Here is a 24987-nt window from a genome sequence, read left to right on the forward strand (position 1 = left end):
CTGTGCTGTGTGTTTGTGCATTAGATCTCCCAGACTGACTTCTCTGCTAGTTGTAAGTTTGCAGCCTTCACCACCCCCTCCCTAGTGCCCCCGCCCCATCCCTCGCCCCGTCACCTTCAATACTGAAGTTCTGCAGCAAGTTGCTCCAGATGGCAGACCAACCCCTTCCTACAGAGATGACGACACAAGCGACAAAGGTGGAAAAGGATTGATAAAACCGGCCAGGAGCCCCAACCTGAAACTGGTCATTCTGCTATCTTAAGTGTTCTGTATAGCTTTGTAACAATTTTTGTTTAGAAACAAAAGATTTTTTAAAAGGAAAGGAGAGTCGTCTGCGTATTACCTTTAAACCCAGGTCAGAGTAGCTTTTTGGCCCGCTTGGCTTGGCTTTCTTCAACTCTCTTTTTTCCCGTCTTTGCAGTAGCTGTCCCTGCCAGTCTCCAGGTGCCCCTAGTTACAGGTCAGCTCTGCACTGGAGGGGAGGAGCCACTTGCCAGGGTCTGTTCCCAGCATCACAGCCCCACACCCCTGAGACCCACTGTGCTGCCCTCCTGGGGACCAAAGAGGACCCTGCTCGTTCCGTGCCCTATGCACGCCGTGTCCAACACCATGGCTGGAGGACCCAAGAAATGTTTGTCTTTGGTTGGATTCAGTCTTCTCTGTCTTAAAATGGTGAGTTGGCCATTCTACCTGCAACTATTTAGGGGAGAAAAAAAAAGACATTTATTATCCTTCTCTTTTAGGGCCTGGGGGTGAGGAGATAGAAATGAAAATACTTTTGGACCATACCAAGATCATGTATGTTTATATGTTTGAAATGTGATGCGATTTACTGGAGAAAGAACAAAATTGCCATTATATTTTAAGAACAAAGATTTCTGGAAAATCCGTCAGCAGCTACTGAGTTAGTTCAATAGGCAGATTCAGGGAGAAAAATGAAATAGTAATGTGATCTGCCTGCAGCCTCTAAATTCTATTTAGGATTGCTTTGTGGTAGATTTGAGTGTTGGGAAGTGATTCGTGCAAATAAACACGCTGTATGGGCTGAAAGATTGCTCATATTACGTGTAAAAAATGTGATAAATTTATTTATGCTCTGATTGATGTCTAACATTTCCCCAAATGGTGTTTTCCTTTATGGTTCTAATTTTCTAAACTTTCCTTTTCAGGTTGCTTCAGCAAAAACAGGTAAAGTTTTCTAAAATGCAAGCTTCCCCTCCTCCTATCTGATTTTAATTTTCCTTGTGAATTCTTGCGCTACCCTGAAAGACAGAGGCTATACCAGGAAAAAGCTTCCAACATTTTCTGAGCACTCACACTGTCAGTGGAACTGGTAAGACAAATACAGGGATCAAACTTAAAAGTCGTCATAAGATGTTCTTACTAAGATATATGAGTCACGTGGTTATGGATTTTCTTGAACAGAGGCAGCCTTCAGTAAAATATTACAATGACCATCACTGCAGTCAAAGAAACAAAATTTTAGTTATAAGCAGTGAAGGGTCTAATTTATGTAACTTTTCTTATTTGTCTTCTGAGGAACTAGAGGAGAAAACTAAAAAAAAATTTTATTAAAATCTCAGGATTCTCTACTTTAATAAAAAAAGATTTTACACACCTCCTATTGCATCCTTAAAAAATACAGACAATGATAAGTTGGAGCTGGGAATAGGCTTTCTTTTCAAATTATTTTATTACCATTTCTCTTGAGTGGATGACTGAAGGTGTAGATAATGTCCCCAGAGGCCTCTCCTAGCTTATATGTTCTAGAAATCTAAACCCCCAGAATGGAAACTTATATTCCGTAGGATTTAGATGACCTGGAGGGACCTCATAATATCAATTACGTCATCGGTAAACTCTCATACCCATTCAACATTAGAACAGTTTTTTTAAAAATTGAAATCCTCACCCGAGGACATGTTTATTGACTTGAGAAAGAGAGAAAGAGATTATTATTTTATCTGTAGCACAGTAAAGCAAGTATAAATAAGGCAATTTCAAATTTGGTATTAGACATATGTTGAGCCATAAAATGCGTGCATATACAATAGGTTTTTAAAAATCACTTCATACTCTGTATTTGTTTGTTTATTTGATTGATTGATTTTGGAGACAGAGGGAGGGAGACAGAGAAACATCTATTTTTGTTCCGCTGATGTTTGCATTCAGTGGTTGATTCCCGGATGTCGCTTGACCAGGGTTCAAACCTGCGACCTTGGCGGACCCAGACAACACTGTAACCCCCCGAGCTACCCAACAGGGCTTCCGTGCATTTTTCTTAATTCACTTATTCTGGAGAAATCTTCAGAACTGAGCAGAAAGCTGTGAGAAGGACTGTGGGGCCACACACAGAGCAATTTCTGTTTAATAAGTGGCCTCTGGGTGGACACGACAGAGCTCTGCTGTCTCTTGGAGGTGCCGGCACACGCCCACTGAACCCCCAGAATGAAGCTCTGTGTAGTGCCTCACCATTTAGGGAAAGGATGGGGCAGGCTGAGCTGCTGGTGAGGCTGGTAATTGATGCGGCCTGGCTTTTCTCGAAAGGGCTGCACATTATCGACACCGTGTAGGAGGTTTCCTTTCGCGTGTGTGTTATTTTGGTTCTCTCCCTGCTCTGGCATCAGCTGTCTGTCTCTGGGCGCCCCGGCCACGCCGGCTACTTTAGATCTGGGCGCTGGTAGAATGCACAGATGCTGAGCATCAATGCCTGTCGCGTCTGACTCATCGGAATGGTTGGCAGCACCTCTAGAGAAGAATGCTCTCTCTCCCATCAATGGCACAAGTGGGCCACACACCAGGCTAAGAGAGGGAGGCGCCGCTCATTGACGCAGCCTCGCCACCCTTTTCGCGTCGCTCTTCTCTCGAGGAGAAACAGTACAGGGCTGTTGACCTCGTTTTATTGCTGTTCCTCTCCAGATCCTGCCCTAGAACCGAGTGAAAAACGGGCGGTCTGTCTCTCCAGCCTGGGCTTACCAGAGCTCCCCCCCAAGTCTCGCCTTCCCCGGCACCCCCTCCCGCAGTCTGGCTTTTCCAAACCCAAAACGTGCTCCACCTGGTACACGGCACACAACGCATGCGCACAAACACACACACTAACCCTGTCTTTCAAAGCCCCCTCACATACATTCGTTCACTTAATCTTCACAGCAGTCCTATGATGTAGGTGTTTTACACACCAATGTAAACCCTAATATGTGCCTATTATCACTATCCTGCATTCTCCAGGGAGAAACTGAGTCTAGAAGATGTTAAATGAGGTGTACCTTTTCACAAGCGAAAGTAAATGGTTCACACCCAGAGTCCCTGAACCCAAACCCTTTTGCTACTTTCCTCCAGACCCGGGCCCCTGAGCTTCCCCCTGCTGGAACTGGCTCCAGGTCGCACCTCTTCTGGGCCAGCGTGCCTCTCGAGGTCTGTCTACCAGGGCGGGGTGTGTGGAGTCTCCGGGCCCCTGGCAGTCCTGTGGGGAACTGCCTGTGGCCTGCTCGTCTTTCCATGAGGTATTCCTTCCCAGCCACCCCATGGATGCACTCTCAGGCCCCCTGTGTCCACGGCTAGCTTGGTTGTCATTTTCCAAGGAAGTTCTTTCTTTCCAATGAGCAAGACTGGCCGACATAGAAGATGAACTATGGGGACAAAGGAGAGAGAAGGAGCTGAGAGAAACCACAGATTTAGAGGAAAGATGGCATCTAACACAGAGCAAATAACTTGGGGAGCAGGAAAAGGATGCATGTGTGTTGGGAGAATAAAAGGGAGAGTCCCTACTGGGGCTTTTTAAAAAAAATTATTGATTTGAGTGAGAGTGAGAAACATTGATCTGTTGTTCCAGTTACTGATGCATTCATTGGTTGCATCTTGCGTGTGCCCTGACCGGGGATCGAACTTGCAACCTTGGCCTCTGTGGACAATACTCTAACCAGCTGAGCTACCCGGCCAGGGCCCCACTGGCGCTTTCTCTCCTGCAGAGGGGAGAGGGGACATATGCTTCCTGCAGAGTCAGCTTCCGCTGGCAAATGGCTAAGCTAAGACGGGCAGGCCTGCAACGTGCCCCCAGCATACAGAATCAGCATCATGTTCTTTCGATGGCAAAGGAGACAGTCCTGGGTGACGTTCAAGGAATGTCTGGCCAGTGCACAGTGGAGACTTTGTTCGTTCTTGCAGCGTGGTTATTTCTGAGACGCTGCCTCAGCCAGCGCTCTGGGCTATCAGTGCAGAAAGAGAAGGGGGCCCGTGCCAGGCACGTGGGGAGCTGGCAGGTGGGGGATGCTGGGGGGCGGGATGATACTGGCAGGTCTCATATGGGGTCTGCGTGAACCCTTCCCACCCTCTGCCCTACAGTTTGCTTTGCCCTTTAGTTCTGAATTTGGCGTGTAGGGATTTAACCCAGCGAAAGTTTCACATTAAACATAAAAGGTCTGGTGCCAGTTTCAAACCTGAAACCCAGCTCTTTTTGTTTGACCTTTTCTTCCACTTAGATCTACATCCAGGGCATTTCTGTGTCTGTGGGTTTTTGCAAAGGAGCGGATCTGATTATCATACGGTGTCTCTGACCCCATGCTGAAAGTGTAGGAATGCCTCATAGGAACTTGTGGCATAAACATTCGTATCTCCCTGGCAAACCATGGCCAGGCCCGTTTTATGCTGAGGCAGATAGTGTGATAGAGAAAGGAAGAAGCAAGCTTATTTTTATTTTATATAGAACAATCTGAAAATGGTCTCATTCTGATAACAAGAAAGTACGATGGCATAATTGGAAAACAAAACTCAGTTCTCCCTGCTTCCTCTGTTAAATTAAATGCCATTGTGGGAAGTGAGCCAAGGGTAAGACTCAGCCACCACAGAAGTGGGAATGGAAGTGAACCCTCACTGGGGGGGGGGGGGGGGGAGGGGAGCGCTGCCAGAGGGCAGGGAGTGGACACAGTGGCAAAGCAGGCTGGGAAACCCTCAGGTTGCCAAACCAGAGTAGGATCTTCTCGAATAAAGCTCATCAAAGACCCTCTCCCTCATCTCAGAGATCTTTTCTCACAATCATTCCCTGCCTTTATTTAATGTTTTTAAAAACAATTTTATTTATTTTTAGAGAAAGAGAGGGAGAAAAACATCAAGATGTGGTTGCCTCTTAGGCACCCCCCTCCCCCCACCAGGGATCTGGCCCACAACCCAGGCCTGTGCCCTGAATGGGAATCAACTGGCGACCCTCTGGTTTGCAAGCCGACACTCAATCACACCAGCCAGGGCACCACTTTTATTCAACTTTTAAAAATACAAAAAATGCAAATTACCCCAGAGGCAAGTAGGAAAAATCTCTTTGAAATCCCTTTCCTGAATGAAAGGTTTGAGCTTTCTGACTCCCTTCTGGAAAGTAGCATTGTCTTTCTTTCTTTCTTTCTTATTTTTTTAATCTGGAAAGTAAGGGAAGAGTCTATGTCTGAAGGCTGGTGTGAAAATGATGTAGTTTGCTGTGGAGGATGCTGGGCCAGTGGTATCCATCGAGGCTGCAGATGCTCGTCAAAACACGAGAAAAACATACACACAGACAACCGAGTCCTGTGGGGAAATAGGGACAAAACAGCCACTCTCTCTAGTGGATAGCACCCTGTTCCCCCACCCGAACAGGCTTTTATTGGGTTCGTTTACACAGGAATTCAGGTAAAGCTCATTAATCATCACCAGGAAGTAAGGATCAAACAATAGATAACAAAGAAGTCTGAGGGCCTATTTTGAGTCAGGGTCAGATAGCTAAAGAGCTGTAAAACCTTGAGGGCATTCTAAACAAAGCAGGTTTCACAGGATTTTACAGATTCTTTCGTAGGCCTGATTGCCTGGGGAACCCGCCCTTTCCAGCACAGGGCTGCACCACCCTCTGGCATTGTTTCAGGCTTAAGTCAGGCAGGGGAAGTAAGGCAGCCAAGAGATTAGGAGATTTTCTCGCAGACAATGAGGACTCAGGTTTTGTCAAAGCCCAGAGGCAAGGGTCCATCACCCCTTTTTTGCTGTAGCCCCCAAAGTCCTTCCTTGGGGGCCTCCCACGTGATCATACCTGACTGAGGTTGTTCCCCCCTTGAGGAATCTTACCCATCATTGGCTAACCGACCAAGCAGTGGGGGCCAGGCAGGGTGAAGTAAAAGGAGCAGAAGCAGTGCTCCTGCCAGGGAGATAAGCTTTTGTCTCCTTGGTGGCATATGGTCCAAGATCATTCCCTCAGCCTTAGCCTTGGCAGGGGTTACAGCTTCTGATACCAGGCAGGGCGGTTCCCAACAGTTTATGAAGTAAAATGATGAAAGGAGTAGTTCTTATAGGTATTCTAGCTAATTAATGTGCAACTTCAAAATCTCTTTCAGCTCTGGAAACACCCACTATTGACCAGGCGTATTCAAAACTCAGCAACAGCATCACTGTGGAGTGGGCCTCGGTGCCGGGGGCCACCAGCTACCTCCTCACAGCCAAAGATGGGGACACTGTCATTGAAACCATGGTGGCCAGCTCCCCAGGCACTGTGACAGGCCTGAAGGCTGCCACCTCGTACCAAATCACGGTCAGATCCATCAGTGCCACGGGGAAAAGCCAGGCCTCCCCTCCGAAGCAGGCAAAGACAGGTAGCTGGACGCCGTACTCTGCTGTGCCATTGCCTGTGACCAGGATCAGACACACGAGGCTGTAACTGCCTGATGCAGTTTTGTGTGGTCACACAAATGCCTATAATTCAGGGCCAAGAAGGAAAGGCCACCAAATGATCTCTTTTGGGAATTTGGTTATCTGTGGTGTTTGTTTGTTTGTTTGTTTGTTTGTTTTATTGATTTTAAAGTGAGAGAAGGTGAGGGAAGAGAGAGAGAAACATCAATTTGTGTTCCACTTATTTATGCATTCATGAGTTGTTTATTGTATGTACCCTGACTGGGGATTGAACCTGCAACCTTGGGGTATCCTGATGATGCTCTAACCAAATGAGCTGCCCGGCCAGGGCTAGAAGGTATATTTAAATTCTAAATACTTTGCATTTTAAAGTAACTATTCCTGGGCATCTTTAAAAGCATCCCTGCTTGTAAATCTGTGCAAGAGGGATTTCTGTTTTTAACCTCCATTATCCATCAAGATGATGCTAAATAAAAAACACACACAGGAGGGATCTTGCTGCACTTCGACTTTTTTGGAATGAAAACATTTGGAGTTTGTCATCAGCATAACTTAAATGGAGTTGATTAAGTTGTACCTCAACAAGTTTCGGAAAGGTCGCCTGCACAGCAAAATAGCACAAACCATCACTTCCGCTGCTGGCTTATACTATGATTAAAAGGTTGTTTTATTTCATGCCTTACCATCCTCGAGTTTAAAGTAATGCCTAATATTAGAATTTCTCTGTTCCTCGTTCCTGTGATGAGCTGTTTATGATTAATACACATTTAAATAGCAATTCTTGTGGCTTTTTTTAAAATAGCAATTCTTAATGACCCTCTACCACGAATCCATTTGTAAAGCAAATCATTATTTCATAACACGGGTAATCAACTTCAGACGGCTTATTCCTAAATTCGAATTCTCCTCTACCAAACTTTCGTGACGCAAACACACGTGTCTTTGCAGTGTTGGCCGCACCAGCTCTAGAAGTAAGCTCCCCGAGTTCAGACTCCATTCTCGTGCAGTGGGAAGCTGTGCGCATGGCCGTGGGGTTCTCCGTGTCCATCATGCGAGCCAACGGCCTGGGCAGAGTGTGGAAGGAGAACACCACGAACACCACCTTGACATTCACCGGCTTGGACCCCGGCACCCTCTACACCGTCAAGGCCTACGCGTGGAACGCCAACGGCGCCCCCGGGGACGACTCCACCTGCAACCAGAGAACAAGTAAGGCTTCTCGGCTGGGCCCCGGGTCTCCTTTCTGACTAATGAGAGCGGGGGTGCACGGTCGAGTGATGAGTACAAAGCAGCTGGCGGCAGCTGTTTAAATTTACGATGAGTTTATTTATAGTGCCTTGACTGTTCCCCTTGGTAGTTGAAATGCTGACTGGGTGAATAAAGAAATGCTGACTTCATAGCAGATGCAATTAGTTATGGCGACGTCATTCGGGTGGGCCCCGTTCCAGTGTGACTGAAGGCCTTATAAAACGAGGGAATCTGGACACAGGCACGCATGTGCAGGGAGAATGATTCACATATGAACAGGAAGGCCAAAGAGAAAGGCTGCAGTAGACCCTTCCTCATAGCCTTGGGGAGGAACCCCCCCTGCCAACACCTGAACTCGGACTTCTAGCCTCCGGGACAGTGAGATAATACGTTTCCATTGTTTAAGCCACTGAGTATGTGGCACTTTGTTACAGCAGTCCTGGCTGAGTCAGGCTAAACCCAAAGTCTCCGAAACGTAAAACATGGGGAAGCAAACAAAGGAAAAGTCTTTAGGGAACCTGTCACCTCTGAGAGATGGCGCAGACGCGGCTCCTGCTGCTGTCTGCCTGGGCATCCTTCTGTCAAAGCGCTTGGAAGGCCCCATTGTGCTGGGGTGCTTGAGGCTACTGCAAAATCCTCATTGTTTCTCAAAAACGTAGGTCCTCGTGCCCCTGCCGACATTGAAGTCTCTTTTGACAGCGGGGCTCTGCAGGCGTCTGTGTCATGGGCCCCAACGGAAGGCGCTGTCAACTACACGGCGACAGCTTGGAGCGCCTCCTCCGAGCGGAGCTGCAGCACCCGGCTCAGAGCCTGCACCATCTCCTCCCTCCAGTGTGGAACGGAGTACCTGGTTTCCGTCCTCGCCAGGAACGACGCCGGATCCAGCAGGTCGACTTCAGCAGTGACCCTGAAAACCGGTAGGTCACCAGGAGCGAGGTCACTGTGCGGCCATGGAGCCAAAGTGACTGGCGTGTGTGCGGGGAAACAGGTGATGCCCGGACACTGTTCCAGAGCCCACTGGAGGGAGTGAAAGCAGGAGCCTGGTCTGCGTGAACGCGGGGAGTCGGACTTTCTGACGGGGTTTGAGTAGCGCTGCTGGCAGAGCCAGATGCTGTGCATTAGAAAACGCGCTTTTCAACTTTGGAGAACCGGCTCCTGTCGCAGATCTTTCCTTCCTTCATTTGTAAAGTCGCAAAAATTCAAGCACCGAGTTTGAGGCGTGCGCACCTCTAACTGTGCAGCACGGGTAGCAGGCCTGTTCTTTGCCTCGTGTTTCACAGGCCTAGGCTGGCCGGGAGCTACTTTTTAAGATAAAGATGGGCTGTCTGTAGTTCTGAATATGTGTTCAGATACCTTCAGATAGCATTCTTATCAAGAGCATAAAGATGCACAGATGTGAAGGTTTATTCCTCGATTTAGAAATATCTGTGTGCTTGGGGATGGCAACTAACACTTAGTGAAAACCTGCTATGCCCCAGGCATTATAAATACATCCTTTTATTTCATTCTTGGGACCACTCAGGGAAGCAGGTTCTAGGATCTCCTTGATTAGGTAAGAAAACTGAAGTTCAGGGAAGCTAAATAACTTTTCCGAGGCCCCAGCGACGTTCAGTTCCTGTGCCATCTGGAATTCAAGGCCAAGTTTGCCTGATTTCACTCCTCTAAGACACAGAAAATGCAGAGAACCACAATAATGTCCCCTTTACCCAGAATGTGGAACCACATCATTCTAAATTTAAAAGGCTTCTGAGCAGAGAGGAAAAAAGCCATCACCAAGCTGATACACGCTATATTCCACAGGAAAAACGTACAGCCGACCCTTGGCATCATAAACAGATAAAATCCTCATTTAGTGACGTTAAATAAAACCATAATTATGTTAAAGTTGCTGATAACACCTTGATGAGTTGGCCTGGCATGCGGGTGGCATGTGGGAAGCAGGTATGAGGACGAGCGAGCTGAGAGCAGGGGGCGCCAGCAGGGAGAGTTAAGAAAAACACTTTCCCTTTGCTTTCCACCCACCTCCCAGTGACTCGCCAAGAGGAGCAACACAAAGGGACAGAGGAGAGGCACCTGCTCTATGTACTCCAGGCCTTTTAGAAAACAGGGAGTTGTCCCTTTGGCCACATCCATGCGAACCTACAGGAAAGGTGATCTTGTAGGCAGGAAGGGAATGGGCACTGTTCAAGAAGGAAGGTGTTCCCAGGGCAAAATGGGAGGAGCCTGCAGGGCCGCCCAGCAGGCGGTGGGCGTTGTTGCAAACAAACAAGCAAAGGGCCGGTTCTTGCCAAGAGAATCGACGTACCTATGGAGCGTGGTAAACATGCTAAGAGCTAGGACAGCTCCCTGAAACGTGTGAAGGAAAATGATCCTAGGAAGAAAGAAGCCATAGAGAGGGGTATGTGGTCCAGCTGAAGCGCCAGCATGCACCGCCCAGAGACGCTTGTTTAGCGAGAACCAGTGCACAGGAGCCTGGGCTGCTGGAACCCCCTCCCGGTGAAAGCACAGGGTGGCGAGAGAAACAAAACAAAAGCCCTCTGTACTGGTAACGCTGTTTCTCTTAATTAAGTAGAAGGGTGGTGTCCCCTTCACCCCCTTCCAACTATTCGAATAAAACTTTGTGTCCTAAAAAAAGAAAGAAAGAACTATACTTTCAAAAGCCTGGCAGTTCTGAGTTAGTCATCTAACTCCAGAGAGAACCATCCAGTGTTTTTTTTAATCTTAGATGCACATTAAGAGCATCCAGAGAGCTTTTGTAAAATCCTGCCACCCAGGCCCCACAGAAGACCAATGAAATCGAGTTGCCGGGGAATGGAGATAGGATATGAATAGTCTGTAAATGCTCCGCAGTGGATTCTGGCAAGCATCCTGAAATAGTCCCGCACACTTTCATGCCAGGAGGCACCCCTGTAGTCTGTATGCAACACCATCAGTTACGATCGTGGAACGACCTAGACTTACTGATGAAGAACTATGTTTAGAAAGTTCTATGTGTTTCCTGGGACCGAGAATTGTGTAGTGTGTTTCAGGAAGATTTCCATTAGAGATGACTAAGATTTTAAGAGCTTAGGGCTTGGGAGAACAAGCCTCAGTTGGAATTCATTCCTTCAGAAGACTTCATTCTGTGCTGATGTTGGCATCGCCGTAGTGGAGAAACAGTATTACCACCATATTAGCCAGCCCATGCCTGCTTCTGACACTGTCTAGCAGGCATCGTGTGAGACAAATCTTAGGGCGTGTGAGAACGTTTCATTGGCTTGCTCCTACTGTTTGATGTATTCCTGGTCCACAGTGCCCAGTATCTTGGACAAGTGCAAAGAAGCAAAGGAAATCTCTCACAACTGTTTATTATTCATCCTTTCCTAGTGGCTTGTGCTCCTGCAAGAGTGACGATCCAGGAGGACCCCCCCGGCCACCTGTCTGTGTCTTGGTCCCGTGTAGACCTGGCCGATTACTACGTGGCCTTTGTGAAGAGTGACGATGGCTGGGAAGTTCACTGCGACACGTCCCTCACACAGTGCGGCTTCCCATCTGAATGTGGCTTCACCTACTTCATCAGTGTTTTCGCCTATAACCAGGCAGGGCAGAGTCCTCTGGGTGACGTGTTCAATTACACCACAGGCGAGTCGCACTTGCTGCTGGGGAAGGGAGTGCTGAATTCGCTACACTTCGGGGTGGAACGGGTCACCTATATTACACAGGCCCCTGGGGGTCATTCTGGGACCAGGAACCAAAAGTGGAACTCTTCTTTCATACTCTTTCCAGACTAGGGCATTTGGGCTCTGTGGACCCGGGCTTGACAAAAATGCAAGGTTTTGGAGAGAAAAGAGGGGAAAGAGCGTGTTTGTTCACCCCTGCTCTGAAAAAGGGAGCCCTCCACCACGGTCTACCCATTCATTGTCCAGCCTAGTGCCAGGTGTGGAAGGGGGTGCGATCCTTGTGTCTCAGCGCTGCGTTCTTTCCCCAAAGCCGGAACACAGAGATGCAAAGATGCTACGCAGTGTGGAAGGCTTTGCAGGAGGATACCCGGGTCCCAGCCCTAACTGGACCACCAAGTTATTTGTGAAATGGGGACAATGGCAGGTTCCTTACTAGTTCCTTAGTACCCTCCACTGCAAAATGGGACAAATAATAAATCATGAGAAGATGAATATGAAAAAGTATTTGTATACGATTAAGTGTGATGCAAACATTTTTATTAGCATCATTATTACTTTTACTATTATTAATCTGTTCCACTAGGCTTGGATCTTCTAGGGGCAGGGGTTACGTTTTATTTATCTCTTCATCTTCAATGTTTATCACTATGTGATTGGCATATGGGAGATGCTTGCTTTTTAAAGAATGAATGCAGTGATGTAAAATGAACCAACTATATTTATAGATAAGAATGCTACAATATAACTACGTAAAAAACAAGACTAGCTGAATCATAATACATTTTTACCAGGATGAAGGAATCAAATAGGTCAGTGTCTTCAGAATTTGGAGTAAGAGTCTTCCAGGCCTTGAGAGCACAGGAAGGTCTTCCAGAGGGAGTGACCTTGAACTGGATCTTGAGGGATGGTTTGGGATGTAGCGGGGGCAAGAGCAGCCCAGAGACACTCCAAGCTGAGCCAGACATTGGTCAGAATTTGTCCGCGAGGTCATGTAGGGTGTCTACCAACATCTACTAACACAACGATGCTGCTGCCTGCCCTCCTCTGCCTCCCAGTTTGATCTGGTTCAGCATCTGGAAGGACCGATGGGCTGTAGAAGGTCGTCAGGCAGAAGAGGGGAACGGCCTTGCGCAGAGGGGCCAGCAGTCCGAGGCCCAGGGACGTGTGAGCACCGGTGCGGTGTGGCTTGAGGAGTCTCATGTGGCAGGGAACCCAGGGCGATGCCGCTGAACATACACACTGGGTACAGCTTGCAGTGAACTTGAATGTCGTGCTTAGAGGATTTAGCCCCTACATAGCGGATGTTAGGCCAAGTTCAGAGCTGGACAGACCTGCAGGAGAGCGTTGCAATAATTTAGGAGGGTGGCGACAGAGTCTGTTCACGGGCGCAGGCATCCACGCCCCCCTCCAACAGCCTTGCTCCGTACTGACCTCCGTCCCCACTTTGTTCCTGCTTCCAGCTCCCTGTTGTCCCAGTGACATTAACCCTGTGCTGGTGTCCAGTGACAGAGTCGAGATCGTCTGGTCCCCCGTCCGTGGTGCCGAACTGTATGAAACCAAGGCCGTGGGCGGGGTCAATGCGGTCGAGTGCAACGACACTGCTCCTGCTTGCACCCTCTCGGCTCTGGCGTGCGACACCCAGTACAACGTCACCGTGTATTCCTTCAGCGAAGTCCGGGGCAGCAACACATCCTGTGCCTCCCGATTCATAACCACGGGTACGATGCAGCAAGGACTGCCCTCACCGATGTCTGCCCCACCCACCCCAGGGTGCCCCTCGGGGGGCCTTCAGCAAGAGCTATCAAAAGGCTAACTCCCACTAACCACTTTTTTTTAAATCCTCACCTGAGGATATGGTTCTTTTTTAAATTGATTTTTAGAGAGCGAGGAAGAGAGAGAAAGAGTTAAAAAAACATGGATGTGAGAAACACCCATCAGTTGCCTCTCGTACATGCCCCGACCAGGGATTGAACTCACTACCTTTGGTATACAGACGATGCCCCAACCAACCAACCCACCCAGCCAGGGCCGCTGTTCACAGAGTGCATGAGAGCCCCTGTCTTACTAAGGGGAAGGCGGAAGAGAAGGTGGAAGAAGGAAAGGAGGGGAAAAAAGCAAACAAAAGAGAAGACCACAGGGACTATGGAAGGTGTTACCTATCAGCCAGTCACTTCCCCCTCCCTTTAGGGGCTCTGCCGGTAATCACACCGTGAAGGTTAAGATCACAAATGTTTGCCTTCATTACTTTTGCTGTTGGAGCCTAAAACACTCCTCAACACCTCCCAGTTAGTCCGACACTGCAGGAACCCAAGACCACATCAAGGGCAGCAAGGGGGTTTCCACACAAACAGGATCAGCTTGGCCTTCACGCAGGGTGTGGTTGAAAGCCACGCCGATCTTACGCGGGGGAAGAAAATCGGTGTCATTTCATTGTATTTCCTTTTTTAATCCTCACCCAAGGATTAAAATGTTTAACATTGTTTTCACTGATTTTTAGAGAGGGAGGAAGGGAGTGAGAGGAAGAGAGGGAGGGGGAGGGCAGATGGACAGACCGACCCACAGACGTGGGTCTGAGACGGAACATTGATTGGCTGCCTCCCGTATGTGCCCCGACCGGGATCGAACCTGCAGCCCAGGTAGGTGCCCTGACCACGATCGGAAACTGCAACTTTTTGTCGCAGGGGACGTTGCTCCAACCAGCTGAGCCACCCAGCCAGGGTGGAGAAAATCAGTTTTAGAGCAAATGGCCCAGGTGATATTTTTGACTCTCACTGTGTCAATGAATAATCTGAACACTCTAGCCCTCGTTGGTGTGGCTCAGTGGATTGAGTGCTGGCCTGCAAACCAAAGGGTCACCAGTTCGATTCCCAGTCAGGGCACATGCCTGGGTTGTGGGCCAGGTCCCCGGTTGGGGGGTGTGCAAGGGGCAGCCATGCATTGATGTTTCTCTTCCTCTCTCACTTCCCCTCTCTAAAAATAAATACAAAATGGTAATAATCTGAACACTCTTAGCTCCTTGCAGTCCTGAAATAAGTGTTTCAATGGACGCCTCCTCCGTGATCCATGTGCACTGGAGATCCAGTAACGAGGGCGCTACCTACACAGTGACCGCCCGGGGCGAGGACGGGCTGTACCGGTGCCGCAGCACCGGGCAGTCCTGCGCCCTGGCGGGCTTGCCCTGTGGCTCCGTGTTCTCCGTCACCGCAGTGGCCGAGACCCAGGCGGGACGCAGCCTGCCCAGCTACAGCGTGCCCCTGGAAACAGGTACGCCGCAGCCATCGGCCTGGACGTGGACTTCAGTGGGGTCCAGAGGAATTGTTTTCAGACGTGAACTTTTTAACTTGATCTCCCCTGAGTGTGATAGAAATACATGACACTCAGAGGCCTTTCCAAGAGCCCCCACTTACAAAATAAAGCTTGCAACATGCGGACACAGGCTTTGTACAAATATCATCAGGAGGCTCTAATATATCCATACACTGACATCAAAGGGGAAATAAGTTGATTCCGCAGCACATTTATTGGAGTCGTTATTCCCCAGTGACACAATCCACCAAAACAACTAGCAAGGGCCAAAGGAGCTGGTTTGTTACTTATTTCTTTGGGTCAGCCCTTTCAGGTCTTCCTCTAAACGATGCTTTCCGCCTTTCTGTTTCCTGATTGGTAAAGGTGGGTCATGGCTTCATCCTGGTGGTTGTGGATATTAAGTTATTTAATTCTGCAAAGCCCTTCGCATAGTACCCGCTGCATAGTAAGAGCTGGATGAAAGAACGCTGCAATTACCTTATAGTATTGCATGTGAATGAAATTCAGCAATTACTCAAAGCCTTTGGACATTTTTGCTTACATACGCATACAACAGCAGATGCCCTTTGGACTATAACAGTTGAAATGTAAGAAGCCGCAGAATAGAGACAACTCCAAATACACAGGAAGATTCTGGATATCCCTATATTCTATACAATGATTCCCTAACAAATTGAGACTTGGCTGTGGCAGTCTTAGGTAGCTGGGACTATTTCAAGCTTTCATATCAATTACATACTATTAAATGCATGAGAAATGCAAAAATGCATTTAGTTACAAATACTGTGAAATGTGATACTGGGAGAAGCGGGGTGTGCAACCTCTGTTTTGGAATTTGCAACTGGAATTTTAAAGCTGGGGGACAACAAAGGGTTTTCTTACTCTCAGAAAAACTGGGGGGACCTCACATTACCCACAGCCAGTTAGTGCAATATGGCGTTGGGGGCAGCACCCACTGTATATTCAGTTGGTGTTAAGTGATACATCAGAGGAATTGAGATTTTTGCTTAACAAAAGGAAATTTTCATTAACAATTGAGGGTCTGCAGCATTTGGGCTATTGAATGAAACCCAGGCAAAATGCAAATAACCCTCTGTGGAAATAAATCCCCAATTCTTTCTCTTCTTCCTCATTTCAGTGCCATGCTGTCCAGCCAGCCTGACGATAACCCAGGTCACCCAGTCAGTCATCAACATGAGCTGGACAGTTGGGACCGGGGCCCTAACCTACGTGATGGTTCTGGAGTCACCCGCCGGACAGTCTAAGTGTCACACGCATCAGAACCACTGCCTCCTGGGATGCATCACATGTGGTGTCAACTACACAGTGGCCTTAAAGGCCATAAGTGCCACTGGGGTGACCGCGGACTGCACCTACCACAGCTATTCCTCTAGTAAGTGGATTCTCGACTCTCGCTCTGCCGAATCGGCAAGGACCTCGACGAGCCGTCGTAAATCCAGCCAGAAGCTCCTCCTTCCCATTCAGAAACAGGCTGTGTCTCTACCCACCTTGCGTCACACATTCAGGTTACCTTCTAAAATGCTTCCTTTCGCTCTTGACTTGGAACCTCCAAGCTTCAGAGGCTTCTGTTGGTGGTTGGTGAATTAACTCCCCTGGCAACAGGGTCCGGGTGCACGTTTTCGGAAGGGAGGGCAGGTTTTTGTAGGACACAGCCGCCCGCAGTTCTCAGAACGAGATTAGAGCAGATGTTTCATAAGGTCCGACACAAATAACGCCCCTGTTATATTACAAAATCATAAGCATGTAATTGTGTGACATAATCTCGTCACACTCAAGCACACCCTGTGCCATTTTAGGTGAAATGCTCAAGTTAAAACTATGAATTATTACACCCACCAACCACACTCCAGCAGGCGTTACTTCTGCCAGACCCTGTATTTGGCTTGAGGGTGTTCGTCTCATTCTCATTAGGCTACTACCTCTCTCCTAAACCACTCCGGCTCCTTCTGTGGTTTCTCGCTTCCACGAGCTAAAGGAACACTGCCTACTGACAGTGCTGTCTCCAGCTCCACAAAGACCGAACCATCAGGGGGCAGCAGCGAAGGGAGAGGGAGAACACCCTCAAAGGTGTTCAGGGCTAGCAAATCCGGTTTCTCTTTTCTAGTCTGTCCATGGAAGTGGCTGCTGGGAGCAGTGTTTTGCAAAAAAACTAAGGTCGCCTCCCTGGCTGAACAGGAAAGAGTCAACGATGGGTCGGTTAGTCTCGTCTGTCTCGGGGCACGGGACAGCAGAGTTGGGGTGTGCCTTTTCCATCCCAGGGCAGTAGAGTCTGCAACCAGGGGTCTAAAGACATGGCTTCCGATGAGCTGTGTCGCCTCATATTCCCTGCTTCCGTTTCCCCATTGGGAAGAGAAGCAGGAGGAATCACAACGTGAAAACATGTACAGTGTGCTACAAATGTGTACGCTGATTTGTGCTGCCTAAATTCTCACCCTGATTCCCAATTCTGGGAATTTGCTTAGCTTCACACCCTCCACAATTTTTTTTTAAAGAATAAATCCCACGAGCCTGATTATCTATAACTGAATTTTTCAATTATTATACAAACACATCATTATTTTGGTTACTGAGGAATCCCCCCTTTGGTGCCCTGCCGGACACCTAACGTGTGACCTCCCCCACGCATTTGGAAGAGAGAAAAAATACCTAGCCAGCTAGCATGGATGAAGTGCGGCCAGCAAAGCTCCGTCCCCTGCCTGCTGTGTAAGTCACCGCTCTCCTGGCGTCGTGCTACTCAGCTCAGCACAATAGGCCTTTTCAATGAAAGCTGAAAGCAGTTAATTGCATTTAAATTCAACCCCACTAAAATCATTAGAAACTAGGGCATTAGGAAGGCTCTTGACAAGGATTCTGTGCCTTTGACTCATTAGGTTTGACTCACACACAACACGTATCTACCAAGTGTGGGCTTTTTGACTCACCATTGCTCCCTATTAAAAATCCGTACCCTCCAGCCCCACGGATCCCTTTTCTTTTCTCTCCTCTCCTCTCCTCTCCTTTTCCTTTTCCTTTTCCTTTTTTCCTTTTCTTTTCCTTTCCACAGTCCTGTGCATTTACTGGGCTGTTTTTACTCATGGGTTTCTAGCCACGTGGCCCACCATGGAAGGAACTGAGTGCCTCTTCAAATCTTGCTCGCATCGTGTATTATTTAGAATAAGTCACTTACACGGTTTCCCCCCAGTAACAGAGGCCACGTGTGTGGGGAGGGGGAACAAATGGTCTGTGTGTGTTGTTACCCTTCAGGTGCCTGCTGCCCACTGGGGGTGAAGTTGTATAGGCTGAGCCCCACTGGCGTCCGGATCGACTGGCAGGCCTCCAGGGGCTCTGCCAACTACAGCACCGACCTCTACGGCTCCAAAGGCATCTTCACGTGTTCTCCAAGTGCGGGCCTCAGTTTCTGTGACGTCACTGACATACCCTGCGGGGACGTATATACCGTGATGGTCTCGCCAGTGGCCGAGACAGGCCTGAAGCTCACTTTCTGCCCGAAAAAAATATATTCAGGTACAGCAAGTCGTGACCCTTTATGTAAAACGAACCCTCCACTCAATCTGTGAATTAAGACTCAGAGCACTCACACTTCCCCGTGGGAAGGAGGGGCAAAGAGGGTATGAGCTTTCTACATACTGCAGGCAGATTCCGGCTGCTGGGGACCCCCTGCCTCTTTGGAATCACAATGCTTTATTATTATTTGATTTGGAGATACTTGGCCTTCCCTCTCCCTCTCTCCTCCTTCAGGAAAAAAACCAGAAGCTTGCTACTTAAGTACTAAAGCCAATTTAAAATGATTTCCTGCTTTGAGATTTGGGCATAGATTTTTTTTAAAAAAGGTTTTGTTTATGTTTAGAGAGAGGAGGTGAAAGGGAAAAAGAGAAGGAGAAAAATATCAATGTGTGAGAGATACTGGGATCAGTTACCTCTCAAACGCTCCCCCTGCAACCCAGGCATGTGCCCTGACTGGGAATTGAACCAATGACCTTTCAGTCGACAGGCCAGCACTCAATCCACTGAGCCACACCAGCCAGGGCTGGGTTTAAATTTTTGACATAGTCTTAGAGATAATGATACACACCCTGGAATGCTGGAAATTAAGATACTTGAACTTGTATTTGCACAGATTCAGCCTTATGACCGAGGAAAAGCTGGAGGATAAGAAAAAAATGAGTGTATACATCACACGCTAGGTCTGGCAGTCTGTGACCACAGCACGTGACTGTCAGCTGCGGGGTCTCACCAGAGCTGGCAGGAAAGCATTCGCAATTTTCCTGCTCCCTATTCCAGCACCTGCCTTCTGATACCTTGCCCAGGCACAGCTGTGTGCTTTTCATATACTTCTAGAAAAAAAAGAGAGAGAGAGAGAGGGAAAGAGATGAGGAAGCCTTCAAACACAGGGAGAGGAATAAATATGGGCTCAGAAGTCTTTACTGCTGACCAGAATCTGAAGTTCCCCATCACACACAGGTTCAGGGGGACGCCTGGATAGGGAACCAGGCCCGCTCCCTGGAGGAGGGTGTTCGCACTGTCCTTGGCTGTCATGCTCTGATTCCTTATTTGTTCATTATCTTGTCCACAGGACAAGCTGGCCCAAAGCATGGCCCTATGGGAAGGGACAGAAATAGGTTTTTGGGGTGGGGATGAGCAATTTGGGAGAAGAACCTACAACTCATAACGATATTTCATTATATCCGTATGTTTTACAATTTGTCTAATGTTCTCACATTCAGTACCTCATGAAATGCTAAAAAAAAAAAAAATACCTCATTGAATGCTCAACTTCCTAGGTAAAAACCATGCATTTTGGGAAATTTGTTGTTGTTTTTCTTTTTTTTTTTTCTTCAGTGTTGGTGATGCCTTACTCTGATAATTAGGACAGTATTATAAATGATAATAATAATGGCCAGTATTTATTGAGGACTGTGCCGGCTACTATTATAAGGGCTTTTCATGTATTAATTGATCCTTATAACAACCCTATGACGTTGGTATTCTCCTTACCACTTACGGATAAACTGAGGCACAGAGTAGGGAAGTGACTTGCCCAGGGCCGCATTGCTAGTAGTCCATTCTTTGGTTTACTTTTCCTTTATTCTTTCTTAAGTTTTATCTTTATCATCTTAAATATGTCATTAAGTATACTTTAAATGCTGTGTTTTTATGTATTGCAGTAACCTGCTCTGGAAGTACACTTGGAATGGGTAAGGCATTGTCCTCATGGGTGAAATCTAAGGGCATTTTCCTGTTGCATTTTTGGGTGACAGTGAAGTCAAGGTCAAAGCTGGTGCTTCAGTTAGTCAGGGGGCAGCTGCTTCTGGTTTGCATGGGCAGATGGGCCCAGTGGAGGAAATGGGGTGCTGAGGGGAGACTGTAATAAAGATGACGCTCACCGCCTCCTTGGGGGCGCTCAGGGCCGAGCCCGTCTCGGCCATTCTGGGCGCACCATGGGGGCCAATGACGGGCCAGACGGCAGAGGCGACCACACACAGAGCGGTGCGTGCCCACCCAGTCGGGAGCGTGTGCAGCTTCACGAGAAAGCTGGCCACACGCTCCTAGGGGCCAGCTTGGTTTCGGACCTTGGGGAAAACCTTCAGAGACTATTATAAGCCCCAAACGACAGACAGGGCACGCACGCGCACACGCGTATGCTCAGCCGGACACGGCTGACTTCAGAGGATGTGAGTGGAAATGAAGCTTCCTACCCGCACCCCCACTGGCCTGCCTCCCAGTCTGGGCCGGCTTCCCCTCCGACACCCGTTTCCTTCCGCAGGCAGGGCTTGGGCTTGGAGTCTCCCTCCGCCGCCTGGTCTCCTCCCCCTCCCAGACCACTGCGTGCCTGAGCACCGCGGGATACCTGCACACCTGAAACAAGCACAATCCCTATAAATTCGTAAAGGGTTTCTGTTTCCAGTGCCTACAGGGAAACAGGCCTTGCTTATTGAAAACGAACTGCGAAAAAGGTTCTCAATTATAAAAAAACACTTTCCAAAAAACTCCCAAAGTACTAATGACCTAGTCTTCAGGGAAATGTACATGGGCCTAGATCTGCATTCTCGGGGCCTGTTTCCAGTACTCTAGTGGTTGTTAATCGGTGCTTTCCTGAGCCACGGAGGGGCAGTTGAAGCATGCTGGGGACTGCTTGCAGGAGAGAAGTCCTGTGTATCCTGGGCTTCCCTAAGATTTTGTTAAAGAAACGGTTGCAATGCTTTTGCAAAAAACACTTGAAAACCATCACTCTTAGACTCTGCTTCTCACCTCCTCCAGAAAGCTTACTCGAGATGTGCAATCTCAGCCCCACCCTGATATACTACATCCCCAGATGGCTCACGCGCATGTTTAAGTGTGAGAGATGCTGCTCAGCACTGCGGGAGTTCTCAGACTTGGGTGTGTGTGAGACACGCCTGGAGAGCTGAGAGAGAAGTTGGAGGCCCCGGCCTGTCGGAGTGGGCCAGGGCCGCTGTCACTCTCTCCCCTCTTCCAGTCTCTCAGGGCTGCCCTAACCGTCGCTTCCCCCCTCCTCAGCCAGGTTCAGTCTCCAGCCTGTCATCTGCCTCTCTCTTTAAGCAGATCCTTGTAGAAATCTTGCAAGACCCTCAAAAATAAGAATTAGCTGAGTCGTAGAAGGGCCTCCATATCACACACAATCCATCATGTCTCCAGTGTCAGCATTTTTCCTCCCTGTACACAGGACTAGTCAAATTAGGTCCCCGACTGACATGGGGCCTCCAGATATGCTAAGGACAGCTTTGGTAATCTTTTCTTTGTTTTTTTTTTTAAGATTTTATATATTTATCTTTAGAGAGAGAAGAGAAGGAGACAGAGACAGAGAGAGAAACATCAATGTGCGGTTGCTGGGGGTCATGGCCTGCAACCCAGGCATGTACCCTGACTGGGAATCGAACCTGCGACACTTTGGTTTGCAGCCCACGCTCAATCCACTGAGCTACACCAGCCAGGGCCCTTTTATTTTGTTTTAATTTATTGTTTTAGAGAGAGAGAGGAAGGAGGGGAGAAAGCAAAAGAGAGGGGGAAGGAAAAAGAAAAACATCAACTTGTTTTTTCACTTATTTATGCATTCATTGGTTGATTCTTGCATGTGCACTGACTGGTAATCGAACCTGCATCCTTGGTGCATCAGGATGATGCTCTAACCAACTGAGCTATCCAGCCAGGATAACTTTGGGAATCTTGATGATCTGAGGCCTTTGGCCTTCCTTGACTCTTGGGTTGTCCTAAAGATTTTTTCTTTTGTTTTTTTAAATTTTACTTATTTATTTTTAGAGAGAGGGGAAGGGAGGGAGAAACATCAATGTGTGGTTGCTGCTCACATGCCCCCAACTGGGGACCTGGCCTGCAACCCAGACATGTGCCCTGACTGGGAATTGAACTGGTGATCCTTTGGTTCACAGGCCAGCGCTCAATCCACTGAGCCATACCAGCCAGGGCAGATTTTTTCTTTTATTATTATTATTATTTCTTATGTTTTTAGGTGATCTTTTTTTAAAAATTGATTTTAGAGAGAGAGGAAAGGAGAAAGAGAGAGAGAGGCATTGATGGGAGAGAGAAACATGGATCAGTTGCCTCGTGTATACACCTGTACTGGGGATCAAACCCACAACTTTTTGGTTTATGGGATGACGCTCCAACCAACTGAGCCACTCAGCCAGGGCCCAGCAATCTTTATTTTAACTGAGCCTGCCAGTGATTCCGAGGCACGCTAAGGCTTGAGAACCACGGCTCTCGTGCAAGGAAGCTGCTCTGATGCTGATAATTGGGTGCAGGTTGAAAGGGAGAGGGAAACCGTCTACCTGAGGTGACGGGGCTGCAACCGCAGGTGAACTGCAGGGCATGTGTCTGACATCACTCCCTGGGGGAGTCCATCGTCTTCAGCACCCGGCTCTTCTGCGTCACCTACACGGTCCAGGGGACTGCGGGGGCATTTCCTCTTCTCAGCTCCCTCAGCAACCGATTTGTGTTTTCTCTACAACAGTGTTCTCCCTGAACCATTCAAATTTCGGAGCTCCCTGAGAACACAGCAGTCAGCCTGGGGGAGAGAGAAAAGTGTTTTGTCCTGGGTCCATAGTCTGAGCTTGAAGCATCTCTTTAGGAGTATTCATTTCATGGAGCAGGACCGAGGTCTCCCTGGTTAGTAGCTAGGCTCTGCTGGTCCGTTTCTTCCTGCCCTTGGAACAGTCGAGACTCTCTTAATGGCTGGCTCCCTTCCTGTGACTAGCACTTCAAAATACTAGTCTAAATGTCAGGCACATTTGGGGGCTTTTTAATTAAGAAAATGTCACATATTTCATGCCTCTTGTGGCTCCTTCCCTCCCTTGCCCTTCTCAGTGATTTACAGGGGGAAGAGGAATGCAGAATGACAGAGCGAGCCATGATGACAACGGAGACTTGACCTAGTGAGTCATTTGAATTGCCGTGGTGTGACTCAGAGACAGGGTGTTTTGGTCTCTGTTTTTAAGAATTCTTCGCATGTCTTCTACAGGGTTGTCTCAGCTGTTAGCGTGACTAGAGATGGAAACGATCTATTAGAATTCACAGCGCATCTAGGATAGGACAAGCCGCACAGAAGAGCATTTCTGACTCCACTTCCCGAGGCGAGGTCAGGCGTGTCCTCCCCTGCACAGACGTCAGGCTGTGCTGCGGAGAGGACTCCAGAGAGACGTGGATCCAGGAAGTCCTCTGGAAGGCTGCCGGAGCCAGCCAGTGCACCCGGCGGGTCCTGGGCACGAGGACGGTCTGCTTAGCAGATTCTTTCTGAGGTTTCATGTCCAGACACACTACAGACTTCAGTGCATCCCCTTCCCAAGTGTTTCATCGACACCAGCCCTGGCCACGCAGCCCTTTAACCACTCACAGTCTGGAACTGTCCACTCTCAGAGAAGGCGACATCAAGCCACCACACAGATACCGCTCATCCCCAAACCAACCACCAGGACTTCAGCACAGGGCGGCTAGCAGCAGCTGCAGGAACAAACACCCTCCTCTCAAGTCTGGAAGAAGCCGAGATGCTTGCAGGGTTCCCCTAGCCAAAGCCTCAGGCGCCATGGCCTCCGCTGGGGCACCTGGGAAAGCAGCTTGTCAGCCTGCGGCTCAAAGGAGCATAGCCGGTGCTTCTGAGTGTGCAGAGGCTTGGGGTGGAGAGACAGCCCGGGGCAGACTGGCATCCGTGCATCTTTGGGTGGGTGCGGGGAGGAGAACCACCGACCTTGCTGGCTGTAACCCCCACTCACACTGTAACTTTTTTTTCATTTTTGAAGAAGGAAGGCAATGATTATATATAATAAAAATGGTTGTACCTAGAAAAATGTGTGTCCTTCAAATGCCAGTAACCTTATTATAAAAGAGTACAAGTAGGACGTGTGTAACACACACACACACACACACACAACTACAGTGCTCACTCCCCCAAAGCATAGCTGTGGAGCCAGGAACTGCATTAGGAACAACTGCAGAATTCTGCCTGGAGGGATAGGAGCGAGAAGTTGGGTCCCAGTCAAACTGGGAAGGAGGACAAACCTCCTTTTTTCTGTCCCTTTGCCCTTTCTGTAAGACTGATGAGAGATGCGTGCTGTGACACTGATGAGAGACACTCCCCACAGCACCTGTCCTTGGAAAGGAGACGAGCCACTGGTCCCTACCCCAGATGAGATTGGCTGCTGCAGAGGGTACTCACGGAGTGGGCTGAGCTTAGTTCACGTTCGTTCCAGTGCATGAGCGGGACTTGGGCAGGGGCACCCGCAGCACTGGGAGAACCCATGACTCCAGACCGACTCCCTCGTGCCACCCCTGCAGGTTCTAACCCAGTAGGTCTGCGAACCTGTGTTTGTGACAAACCCACCAAGTGATTGTGACCGGTGGCCAGGTTTGGGGATCTCAAAAGGCTCGCCTTGGTGAATTCTTCCTTAAAGCACAATTTCAGTGATGGGAGGCTAAGGGTTAAGAGATAACTGAGGTGTATGAAAAATGATGAGTTTATTTGAGCAGAAATTGATTCGAGCTCCACAGTAGCAAGCCGGAAGTAGTTAGGAACACTTTGGCTACAGGAGCTTGGGGGAAAGACCTTTATAGAGAAGGAGCTGAATCAAAGCAAGGGTGTTGTTTGATTGGC

The 24987-nt window shown here is 48.5% G+C and overlaps 1 protein-coding gene across 1 annotated transcript; it reads left to right on the forward strand.

The window, feature by feature from the left end:
* On the forward strand, positions 1 to 24447 carry FNDC7 (fibronectin type III domain containing 7). The gene is made up of 12 exons (XM_028503223.2): positions 1 to 672; positions 1170 to 1188; positions 6345 to 6599; positions 7585 to 7845; positions 8544 to 8801; positions 11251 to 11505; positions 13004 to 13261; positions 14556 to 14807; positions 15988 to 16242; positions 18114 to 18374; positions 20036 to 20065; positions 23208 to 24447. The coding sequence occupies exons 1-12, from the start codon at positions 589 to 591 to the stop codon at positions 23237 to 23239; spliced, it is 2220 nt and encodes a 739-aa protein (XP_028359024.2). The 5' UTR covers positions 1 to 588; the 3' UTR covers positions 23240 to 24447.
* The last annotated feature ends 540 nt before the right edge of the window (positions 24448 to 24987 follow it).

The sequence above is a fragment of the Phyllostomus discolor genome, chromosome 14 (assembly GCF_004126475.2).
Source record: "Phyllostomus discolor isolate MPI-MPIP mPhyDis1 chromosome 14, mPhyDis1.pri.v3, whole genome shotgun sequence".
Taxonomy (NCBI): Eukaryota; Metazoa; Chordata; class Mammalia; order Chiroptera; family Phyllostomidae; genus Phyllostomus; species Phyllostomus discolor.